The 12,619-nt window shown below is 38.5% G+C and overlaps 1 protein-coding gene across 2 annotated transcripts in view; it reads left to right on the top strand.

Moving 5' to 3' along the window:
- Galnt3 (polypeptide N-acetylgalactosaminyltransferase 3) overlaps nt 1–9,729 on the top strand; it is a 35,359-nt gene extending 25,630 nt beyond the window's left edge. Inside the window, exons 7-11 of one of the 2 annotated variants that reach the window (XM_036183240.1) lie at nt 74–274; nt 1,287–1,418; nt 1,591–1,692; nt 7,218–7,370; nt 8,200–9,729. In XM_036183240.1, the coding sequence (XP_036039133.1) occupies nt 74–274; nt 1,287–1,418; nt 1,591–1,692; nt 7,218–7,370; nt 8,200–8,322 (711 nt within the window). In that variant the 3' untranslated portion in view covers nt 8,323–9,729. The remainder of the gene's footprint in view (nt 1–73; nt 275–1,286; nt 1,419–1,590; nt 1,693–7,217; nt 7,371–8,199) is intronic. The other variant, XM_036183241.1, reaches the window with a different exon arrangement.
- Nucleotides 9,730–12,619: the final 2,890 nt, after the last annotated feature.

Below are 12,619 nucleotides of genomic sequence, written 5' to 3'. Positions count from 1 at the left end.
CTTAAAGGTAAACTTAAAGCAAGTTTTTTTTCCCCAAATTCTGTGAATTTAAACAAATATCGTTAATTATCAGGTGTGGCAATGTGGTGGGCAGTTGGAGATTATGCCTTGCTCTGTTGTTGGACATGTTTTCCGCAGCAAAAGCCCTCATACCTTTCCAAAAGGCACGCAGGTGATTGCTCGCAACCAAGTTCGCCTTGCGGAAGTCTGGATGGATGAATACAAGGAAATATTTTATAGGAGAAACACAGATGCAGCAAAAATCGTTAAACAAGTAAGTGAGAGCTAAATTATGAAAAGACACTTAAACTATTCCAAGTCTGTAGGCCTTTCTGTGCTTGAATCACTTCACGAAAAAAAAAAAAAAATCTAAAAAGTATTTTTGAAAGTAGGCTTTTAAACTCAAGATGGTGCAGTGGGTAAAGGAGCCTGTCACCAAGCCTAATGGCTTGAGTTCAATCCCTGGGACCCATACCTTGGAAGGAGTATTCCTGTAACTTGTAACTTGTCCTTTGATTCCCTACATGTGTGTATTACCATGGCACATGTACCCAGACACACACACACACACACACACACACACACACACACACACACACACACACACAAATAATAATGATAAAATAGTAAATGTATATATAACTTATTGATGATGCTAGTTTGCTGTCTTAAGAGAAAAAATTAAACAGCTTTATAAAAATCAAGCATTTTTAATTGTTTATCTTGCTCTTTAAAATAAAGGAAAATAAAATACAATTAACTCAAAATTGCCTTTTTCAACTCAAGTTCCAATTGGGAATTGTGTTAAGATTAAAACACTTAAATTAGAAAAGAAAACACCCAACTGTGCAGTTTAGGGGATTTTTTTTTCTTTCTTTTTTTTTGCCATTTGACTGCAAAAAGACAATGAGCTCATTGGGTCTTAGCACTGTATCTGAATGTGGTTCCTCTCCTCTCGCTTTATGGGTCATTTTCATGTAACGAGTTGGGATGAATTCCGAATGCTCCCACAATCAGCCCTGTGTCCACAGCATTTTGGTCTGTAAAGGTCTAGAGACCTTTGCCCTGTAGAAGGTCTGTCCATAAGTAAAGTGTATGACTGTGCCCCATGTGACCAGGCGGGCCACACACTTGGTGTGTGAATGAATGAATGGTCCACTGAAGGTCCACCTTGCACTCAGACCTTTATCCAATACATGTAGATGTAAACACAGGTCACACCGTTCAAAGCCTCTGTCAGTGCTGATTTGACTAAGCATGCCTTTCATCCCCTCATCCTTTTCTAGAAATCATTTGGTGATCTTTCAAAAAGGTTTGAAATAAAGAAACGCCTTCAGTGTAAAAATTTTACGTGGTACCTGAATACTGTTTACCCAGAAGTGTATGTACCAGACCTTAATCCTGTTATATCTGGATATGTGAGTATTTTTATTTGTTCCCCCTTTTCCTTGATAGATCCCCCCCCCATTCCTTTTAATGTATTGCTTTTGGAGTTTTACATTATTAATGCCACCTCCCCGAAGTTAATTGAAAAACAGAAACTGTGCAATTTGATTTTTTTTTTTTGTATACTTTCAATCTCTGGCTTAGATTAAGAGTGTTGGTCAGCCTCAGTGTCTGGATGTTGGTGAAAATAACCAGGGAGGGAAACCATTGATCCTGTACACGTGCCATGGACTCGGCGGAAACCAGGTGAGCACTGCCTAGGACAACTCTCCTTTGAGCACCTCCAGGCACGGTCAGGGGCTGGGTGGTTTGCTGGGTGGTTTTCAGAAGCCACCACTCAGCTCGATGCTAAGGTAAAGTGGTGTGCAGATGTTTCTAAGCTAAACATGAAGTTGCAGAGTGGTTACTTTGGCGTCCACTTGGGCTCTGAAAGGAATCTGAAGTTACTCACTTGATCCATAGAAAGGAGAAGGATTTAAAAAAAAAAAAAGGAATAATACCATTTGTTGGTGTGTGTGTGTGTGTGTGTGTGTGTGTGTGGTAGTTTGACATTTGTGTGTGTCTGTTGGTATAGCGGCTTTGTGAGCCGACAGGTGAAGACTGTATTAAATGTAATAGCAGGTTACGTCCACTGATAATGCTGGCACAGTCGCATTGAAAGGTTGTTTGAAGGCAGAGATGCTGCTTCAGTTCCCTGCATCTAAATGCTGTGTTTTTCTTTTCTGCTTGTTCTGTTTTTCTTTGATTACTGACCTCCTTGTTTCCACTCTATTTTTCCAATTAAGAGCAAATGTGAAATGTTCCTACCTAGCCTACTAAAGTTGTAGAAAATATGAATTTTCTGGCTTTTTGCTTATTTTGACCTTATCATGTGCAAGCTAACTCAGAGAAGGATTAGACTTTCTCCACAGTCAGTCCTCAATTTCCTCAACTGATCACTGGGTGGGCTTCATCTGTTTGCTCCTAGCTCCTTTAGGAACCTGTACTGTAAGCCCAGCATCTGCAGCCAGTAACATTAGGTCTGGAGTAAGGTGCTTGGTGGGTATATAAAACTACATCAGAATTAGGGGAGGTACTCATGGATTTTCCTGAAGAGGATAACATTTTAGACTTCATATTGAGAGGTGAGTATGAGTACAACCTCGAGATGTGTTTAGTGAGAATGGTAAGGAAATGGAAAGAGTGTGAGGAAAAATACACACACACACACACAAAAAAAAAAAAACCAAAAAAACACACACACACACACAAAAACAAAAACAAAAACAAAAACAAAAAACATTTGGAACTTTTTCTTTCTGGGAATTGCCTATATTTTAGAACAGGATTTTCACAGCAGTACATATTTGTACTACTTTGTACATACTTTGATAGGACTTTGAAAGTATCAGTGTTAGGAAAAAAGGATCAATGTATCTCCTTGCCAATCTACTTCTATACATCTTCCTATTCATTAAACACAGCTTAATTTAGTTTCAGTCTTTATTTGACTATATGTAATCTTTTAATTTTTCCTTTCTTTCTACATAAGAGTAGTTACAGGGGTTTGGGGATTTAGCTCAGTGGTAGAGTGCTTGTCTAGCAAGCGCAAGGCCCTGGGTTCTGTCCTCAGCTCTGAAAAAAAAAGAATAGTTACAGAAATAGTTGTTATTTTGTAAGTAACAATATGCTTATTTCCTCATTTGTAAATATATTAACAATGATTGTTAATACTTAGACATTTCTCTCAAGCTCTCTCCAGAATTATATTTATCTTAAAATATATTATTACTATTATTTTTGTAATAATTTACTGCAGGTACTATCTTAAAAATATAGTGTGTGTGTTATTTTGTATGCTTTTCTATTGTCTTTTCCAAGTTAATATTCTTACAGAGAATTATAAAAAAATTTTAATTATCAATAGAATAGACTGTCTTTTAGAGATTTGGGGAGGAAATTCAGTTATTAAAATATTTGTTTGAATACATGAAGCAACTTGTACTGTTGCGAGAATTGACAGCCACTGACCTTAAGAAGCCAGTGTGACAGAAGCATTTTCTTCTTAAGAAGTGAAAAGATGATTTGAGGTGCTAAAAGAAACAGAGCAGACTGAGATAATGTGAGTGATGGATTCAGAGGTTGGACTTGGAGTTTGAGAAGATCTTCCTGGGACAGTCATCTTAGATGGAGTCAAGCATTGGGCAGGAAGAGCATCCTGAGGGAAGCCTGGCTGAGAGCAGCCGAGTAGAGGAGGTTCAGAGAACACAGAAGGCCAGTGCGGCCAGCGCACAGTGGTCTAGGCAAGGAGTAAAGGAAATGAGGTCATAGATTGTGATAAGGAACCTGCTTGTATAGAGTTCTGCAGACCTATTAAGGAAGATGGATTTAATTCTGAACTTGACAGAAGCCATCAGGATGTTTTTTGAGCAGGAGAATAATCTTGTCTGGTTTGCATTTTAAGATGACTCTGGCTTCTGTCATCTGAACACAATCACTTCTTAGATCTTTTACTTGTTAGTTTTTTATTTTTGAGATTTAATATAATTTTAACATTTTTCCCTTCCCTTTATACCCTCCAAAATACCCCTGCCCACTCTCCTTCAAATCCTTCACTAATTGTTCTTGCATGCATATATGTGTATACATATATATTCCTAAATATAGTCTGTTTGGTCTGTATAATGTTACTCATGTGGGTGTTTGGCACTGGACAGTTGGTGTGCTCCTCCCTGGGAAGGGCCACTCCTCCTGCTCCCAGCTTTCTTAGTTGCCTGTAGTTCTCTGTGGAGGGTTGAGGCCTTAGTGGGCTTTTCCCTGGGTACTTTGGCCTGTCCATTGGTGTCATCCATGTTCAACTCACTTTCAGGCAGTCCTGTTCTTTCTCATCAATTATTTCCCCCAACTACTTTTCAAATTTTAGTTCCTTGAAAACTCAAATTCAGATGCCTCATTTAATTTGAGCATTTTCTCTCATTTAAATAATTTAATGTTGTTTTATGACATATAATCCTTTTATAACAGTATTTCTGAATGCACAGCAAAGTAATTATTTTTGTTATGTGGTTGGATTGGAGAATGTTCTGGTCCAATGCAGTTATGTCATTACAGCCTTATGACAGCCAGTATTTCATGCACATTCTCCTCCAGTGCATGTGTGCAGGTTCTGAGTGGCATGTCTCTCCCATAATTTCAGCTAATTAGTTATTTACTTTGTGTTGGTACCGAAGTATTTTTTCAGCTATTTTCCTTTCCTTCATCTTAATGACTCTTTTATAACAGTGATGTGAAATACCAGCTAGCCTTTTTAAAATCATCTTTGAGTTCTTAAGGTTTATCTTAGTTTAAATTACTTCTTTAGGGATAATTAGATTGTTGTTTCTTTCTCCTTCTTAAACTACTTTTTACTCTGCTTCCACCTGAGTGGTTGGTTACAAAATCAACTCTTATTTTTTTCTTTTTATTATTTTTTTTCTTTGCCATTGGTTCCCCTGACCTCCCCCACACTCCCCACCCCCACCTTCCTCCCAGCCTCCCTCCCCCCCATTCCCATCTCCTCCAGGGCAAAGACTCCCCTGGGGATTCAGCTCAACCTGGTAGATTCAGTACAGGCAGGTCCAGTCCCCTCCTTCCAGGCTGAGCAAAGTGTCCCTGCATAAGCTCCAGGTTCCAAACAGCCAGCTCATGCACTAAGGACAGGTCTGGGTCCCACTGCCTGGATGCCTCCCAAACAGTTCAAGCTATTCAATTGTCTCACTTATCCAGAGGGCCTGATCCAGTTGGGGGCTCCACAGCCTTTGGTTCATAATTCATGTGTTTCCATTAGTTTGGCTATTTGTCCCTGTGCTTTTTCCAATCTTGGTCTCAACAATTCACACTCTTACAGTCCCTCCTCTTTCTCGACAATTGGACACCTGGAGCTCCGCCTGGGGCCCTGGCTGAGGATCTCTGCATCCACTTCCATCAGTTATTGGATGAGAATTCTAGCATGTCAATTAGGGTGTTTGGCCATCCTATCACCAGACTAGGTCAGTTCAGGCCTTCTCTTGACCATTGCCAGTAGTCTACAATGAATATATCATTGTGGATTTCTGGGGACTCTCAAGCACTTTGCTTCTTCCTAGTCTCATGTGATCTTCATTTATCATGGTCTGTTATTCCTTGTTCTCCCTTTCTGTTCTTGATCCAGCTGGGATCTCCTCCCCTAAACTCTCTTTCCCTCTAACCTTGCCCTTCAGTACCCCCACTCACATCCAGGTTGTTCATGTAGATCTCATTCATTTCTCTGTCATTAGATCCCTGTGTCTTTCTTAGGGTCCTGTTTTCTAGGTAGCCTCACAAAATCAATTAATATTTTCCATGCAGGAGAAGAGAAATTAAGCATGAGACTGAGACAAGGAGCTTAGGATGGAGGCTCTGAATTCTGTTAATGTCTATGCAGTGTTTGCTTTAGCACAGTACCTACCTAGCACATAATAAGGACTCAATGAATATCAGTGCTAACAGGCATTATTGCAAATCAGTTATGTTAACTCATTTTATCCTTAGACTGCCAACATTATTACATATTTGATTTATAATGCATGTTATTATATGGCTGGGACAATAGTTCAGTCAGTAAAGTACCTGTCACGGCAGTGAATATTATTTGTTGATACAGTGTTTAGCTTTGGCTCACAGAGAATCCAACTAGCTACACATACAATCCTAGTAGTATAGAATAAGCTGCTGTCCTATGGAAGCCTTGAAAGTTATAGTTTTCCACCAAATAAAAAAGACTGGAGAGATAAAGAGGTAAAACAATACTTGATCTAGTCCTTAAAGAATGAAAAGGAGTTAGCAGTACAGGAAAGGGTCACAGGATTTCCAGGCAACAGCCTGACAATAGAGTGAACTCAGGTTATTCTTTAGTGGTAGATTTATAGGAAATGAGCATCCTCTACTACATTTGAGGCGGTGGCTGCTGTCTGAGTGAGTGCGTCCCGAACATTGCATGTGTCAGATAGGAGGATAGCCTTGAGCAACAGAGGGGATGTTTGTTAAGCAAATTTGTTAGCATATCAAACCTAAGCTAGAGGGCTCCCAAGCGGCTGACAGGATTGATGCATCATAGGGTCAGAGGTTGGCATTACAGTATACTGAGAATCTGGGAATCTGAGTCCAAGAAATGTGGGTGGAGGAGAAAGCATGAATGAAATACCATCAGAGAAGAAAATTCAGCAGATCTAAGAGGGTCATTCATTGGATATGGAGAGATACATTAGTAAAGAGCTACAGTGTACCAAGTGCTGGCCATGCGTCAACCTTGGCTGCAAGTGCTCTACACCTATCAACCCATTCACTTAGTGATTTGAGTAACCCTGTGGTCAGGGACCACAGCTACTCATCTCACAGGGGCAGAAACAGACTCTGAAAGTCCATTATGTTTGTAGTCTAGGGAAAATGACTTAGTTGAGATGAATAAGAGGATTATTATGGGGGAGAGAGAAGCAGCTAGTTAACTGTTTGCTAGAACTTTGCAGGCTGCTTCCTGCAGTACACTTGTGCTGGCCTCGTAATTTCCAATTTCTAGTTTGGAAAGGATGGAGCAGCAGCATATTTAGGAAGTAATACCTGCTGGTAATAGACAAAAGCCATAACAACCCTGCTTACATTTCTGATATTTTTATTGTGCTTGTTGAAGAACTCCTGAGTTTATTATTTAGGGGGTAGCTGGTTGGTTTTCATCTTGTCTTATTTTGCAACTGGGCACATGGGTGCTTTTGTCAACCACAACACTCTCCTGCCCACAGTACTTTGAGTATTCTGCTCAGCGTGAAATCCGGCACAACATCCAGAAGGAGTTATGTCTTCATGCTACTCAGGGTGTCGTCCAGCTGAAGGCCTGTGTCTATAAAGGTCACAGGACAGTCGCCCCCGGAGAACAGATATGGGAGATTCAGAAGGTGACTGCCTGCAGCTAATTCTTCTGTTCACTTTGAGTAGCTCTAATTGTTTTACTGTGCTATATATCAGGATTTCTTCCCTTTCAATAGCTCCACTACTATTATGTGTCTGCCTATGTGATAAGAGAATATATCTGGGGATTAAGTACCCATGGGAACAACTAATAAAGTTGAAACCTGGCATATCCAGGTGAAAAACCTCTATAAATTACTAATTAGTACCTTATTCCTGACTTTTTCAGAGTTGTTTTTTTGTTTGTTTGTTTGTTTTTTTAATAATAGATTTTGAAAACCATGTTTGTTCCTTAAAGGGGCAAAAAGTGTTTTTCACATAAAATTGCTAATTATGTCTTCCCCCATTTTAGTACATTTTAATTTAATCTAGAATCAAAAGAATATATGGCAGATTGACTGTTCTTTAAAATGTTTAAGATTTAGCTTGATTATAGTAATTTTTATCTAAAACTAGTTTTGTGTAATAGTAGTATATCATGTGACTGGTTTTTCTGATTTTGAAATTGGTCATTTGAATATCAGTGGAATGCTTCTTGTTTGAAAATGTGTTTCAGGTTTGGCTCTCTATTTCCCTCTTCATTTTTGAGATGTCTTGCATTGACTAGATAGCAGTAAAGTGAATTATATTATTATAAGCAAATTCATCAATATTTTATGAGCTTTAGTTGATCTTAGATTTAAAGTTAAGAATCAGATACATTTGTTATACAAATCTTCCTTTACTTTTAGAGAAACCATAAAGTCATTTTCATATTTATCTTTTAACTGTGAATCTTGAAACTTAATATATGTTGTGTGTTTTCTTTTTTCCTAGGATCAACTTCTATATAATCCATTATTTAAAATGTGCCTTTCAGCAAGTGGAGAGCATCCACACTTAGTGCCATGTGACCCATCAGACATACTCCAAAAATGGATTTTTAGCCAAAACAATTAAGTGTTCCTTAAAGTTAAGGAGTTGAGAAGGACATATTCTTCCTCATAAAACTGTGACTAGGCATACACTGTAGTTGTTGAAAATTATGCAAAAGCAGCTAATTGTAACTTATTCCAAGTGCATTTTCCTTATTTATGTCTTAAGATGTCTATGTAGTACTGCTGCAGAAATCCTGGGGGTTTCTGTCTGGAAACAGAGCAACTAGAAATACCAAAGACTATTCTGAAATGTCCAGATATAGAAGAGAGATGTTTACAGTATGAAGAAAATAATTTTCCTAGCAAAGTGATGTGTGTTTGTACACTTGGGGATATGCATAGCTACATCCACACATTCACATCTTAAAGTTTCCCCTAATTTTAGGGGGAATAGAAAAAGATTTGATACTGTATTTTTATAACTATATAGAAATGGATCAATGAAGGTCAGCCATTGGCCTTTCTGTACACACCAGGAAATTTTTATAGATCTAGAATTTATTATTTTAAAATCCAGGTAAACTTCTGTTGTCTTCTGTTTACTTGTGTGTCAAATATTTCCTTGAACATGACGTTGAAAAGGAGAGGATTATTTTTAACATTGAAATTTTTGGAAAATTTACAGATCTTTTTTAATCTGAAGCCCACTCCTCCTGATGCACAGGCGTCTTCCCCAAATGGCTTTTCTGAAGTGGCTACATTGTGTGTTTTCCCAGAGCACTTTAAAAAAAAAAAAAAGACAAAAAACTTTATAAATTATTAGCTATGGCTACAAGGGTTCCTTTTTCCTTTCCAGTAGTCTTATTTTCTTAGCAAAATTTACTGATCTTGAATATTTATAATACTGAATTTCAATATACTTGACTCAATTCTAAATGTCGTTATTGATTCATTATATAGAATGTCTTTACATGGATTTTTCTCATTAAAAAAATAGCCTTACTTTTATCTATGTGGAAAACACAATAAAAAAGAACCCTGAACACTATTGCAAACGTTTGTTTCAATTTTGTCCAGTTTGGGGTAAAATCTGTAATTGATCATGGGTAGAGGAAGCATCTGGTTTCTGTACTAGGTTTTAGTTGCTTGCTGTTTGTGGAGCCCCAGATCCTTGGAAGGAAAATGCAAACTGCGACAGAGGTGTAAAGAGAGGAACAAAGGAACGAAGGTGCTGGTAGTTACATTAATTCCTGATAACTTTCTTTAATAATCTCATACAATTATGTTTGGAAGTCACCGTTTCCTCTTTGGCCATCTTATACAGAGAGGTCTTGTATTATTTCAGAAGCAAAATAGAATTTGCTTTAACTTTTAAAACCAGTAGGGTCTCAGCTGTACAAAAGAAAACACTTCCTAGTATTAGAGCTTTAATTAAGTAACAAAGCATCAATTAATTTTTAAAAGTTGAATTAAGAATTCCACATTTTCTGAGCAGTTACTTTGCCGAGTTTTCAGTTCAAGGAGCATCTGTCACGTTTCTAACTTTATATCAAAAGTTACAGAGGGTGTAAGACTTTGCCATTCAGCTGTCTCTTTTAGGGTAGAAAGAAAGACACAATTTTGAAACAGTATGCCACCATGTTACTTTGTATGACTGAGATGACTTCCTACCTTTTAACTTTGGTAGTCCATTTGTAATTCATGCTTCTCTATTATTATAGCTAATAATGACATGTTAAGCATTCTGTATTTTGCCACTTAGAAGTGTAATTTCTGTTCCTTGGTTTGTTCCACTAGACTTAAATAGTCATGAGCAAAACCTGCTCTCAACACTTACTTTATCTCTAAAAACAATACAAAACAGAGCAATTTTTCAATGATATTTTATAAATGAGCTTGAATAAAACATGTTTTTAAAAATGAAACCAATACGCAGACCCTCACAAATAGCCATGTGTTAGTACCTTGTGGTCCAAGTAAAGTCTTTTAAATTGGGTTATGTTGTGGCCATGTTAAATATATATACAAGAAATGTCCTTACCTGATACAACCACCTCAAGCTGTTACTCAAGTGTCATATCAGCAATTTGATTGGGGATTGGCCCTTTGTGGGGAGATTCCCTCTTAAACTACCTTGAGTTCTGGAACAGTGTTAACAGTAAATCATAGAGTCTGGCTGTCATCCACTTGCATGATTTGCCGGCACTCAAGTGTAAAATTATGGAACTCTTGCTCAATTTGAAGCTGACAGGGCAAATGGTCTGGTTTCTGCTGAAGACCTGGCATGGTGCCTTCATTCCAGAGGACCATTCCAGAGGCCATCAGAACTGAGTCCAGTATCTTGCACTGGTCAAGGTCATTTCCATGATCAGGTGCACCAAAAGTTGAGAAGTGCCTACTTAGTTGCCCATGGGAGAAAATAATGCACTAAAGCTGCTGGTTATGATGAATTTTACATTACTGTGTTACCAGGGAACGCACATATCTATTCATCAAAACATACATGAAGGGCTAGGGATGTAGATCAGTTGGAAGAATACTTACCTAGCATGCTCTGGATTAAATTCCAGCACCACATTAACAACAGGCATGTTAGCACCTGCCTATAATCTCAGGACTTGGGAGATAGAAGCAGGATGATGAGAAGTTTAAAGTCAACCTCAGCTACATAGAGAATTTAAGGACAGCCTATGCCAAGGGAAAGACCCTGCTCAATAAAACAAAATAAACACAAATGGAAAAAAGTCATTATTTCTGGGAAAACAAGTTGGAATTCTTAGGAGAAATTCAGTTTTGTTGGCTTTAAAGTGAGTTGTGAGCTTACAATTCATTTTAATGACAACAGAAATAAATACATTAAGACACTGTGGTTGCAGTGTGGCTTGTGTGAAAGATACTCAGAGCTCTTGGAAACTTACTCATACTCTAATAAATGCCTTGGCCCTACAGCAGCATGTGTGTGAGGGGATTGGTGTGAAGAAAATGAAAGGTGTATGTATATGCATGCATGTTTTCAATTAAAATGCTTCATATAGTTTTTTTTAATGAACTTATATATTCACTACTTTAATTATCTACCGTCGTCACAGTTGCCCTGAGGAAGTGATCCCCCTTCTCTTGCACACAGAGTACTAGGGTTTGGGCTGGAAGCCCCCAAGCATCATCACGGACCTGTACCATTAGTAGAAGGTAGTTTGAACAGTAGAAGTGTGGTGTGATGAGAGGAAGTGATGTTACTAGGGTTTTGTGTGCCCTTGGAAGGAGTGTTAGTCCCCTTTGATCCCCCTGTTTCCTGGGTGCTTTGAGGTAAGGATCTATGTTCCAACACATGGTTACTACACACGCAAAGTGATGGTGCCAACACCTATGATCTGAAACCTCTGAAGTGTGAGTCAGAATAGGGATTTCTGCCTTTAAGTTGTTCTTCTCGGGATTTTGCCACAGGGAAACATATTGTCACAATGCTCTCTAGTTTTTAATAATACTCATGAAACATCTTTTCTGTTTCACTGACCATATTAAGCATTAGGTACTAGTAATGTACACTATAACAATCCCTGTCTCATGAAGATCATAATCTAGTAGTGTGGTCATCCCATAATTATGGCATCACAGCACAATGATGTTTCAGAGCAAAAAAGTTCTATGAGAAGCTGATGGCTCCATCAGCCAAAGACAGAAGGTTGGCTCCAAATTTTAGTGATAATTAAATGGCATTAGTTTAGTTGCCAACTTGATACAACGTAGAATTACCTAGGAAGATAGCCTCAATGAGGGATTGTCTACTGGGTTGGCCTGTAGGCATGTGCTGTCGTTACTTTTTCTGTTGTTGTGGTAAATCATTCTGACCCAAAGCAATGAGAGCAGGACATTCCAGATTGCAGTACATCATTGAGGGAAGACTGGGTAGGAACTCAAGGCAGGAAATTGTAGACAGGAACCACAGAAGACCTCTGTCAGTGACTCACTCACTGGCTTGCTCAGAGAGCTTTCTTATACAGCCCAGGCCTGCCTACTTAGGAATGTGCTACCCACAATGGGCTTTGCCCTCCCCTCTTAATCATCCATCAAGGTAATCTCTTCACATCCTTATTACTTCAGGCATCACCAGACATTAATCTCTGTCTACCTCTGTTACTACCACCATGGCTTCCTGGCAGTTCCTACCTCTGTTTTCTGTACTGACTTGATAAATTCACTCCCTCCAGGGACCCTCTCCTCTGCCAAGTCTTACTCTTAGTTCTTGTTCAGGAAACTCACTTTACATGAAAACTGTATTCCTTATCTTACCTTGAACATCTGCTAAGGATGTACCTTCAACTTCTAGAGAGGAAGGAGTGTTTTATTTTATTTTTTTTGCTGCCACTCTCTTGGTTTTT

Source organism: Onychomys torridus, chromosome 4 (genome assembly GCF_903995425.1).
Source record: "Onychomys torridus chromosome 4, mOncTor1.1, whole genome shotgun sequence".
Taxonomy (NCBI): Eukaryota; Metazoa; Chordata; class Mammalia; order Rodentia; family Cricetidae; genus Onychomys; species Onychomys torridus.
This window is presented reverse-complemented; position numbering and strand designations above follow the sequence as displayed.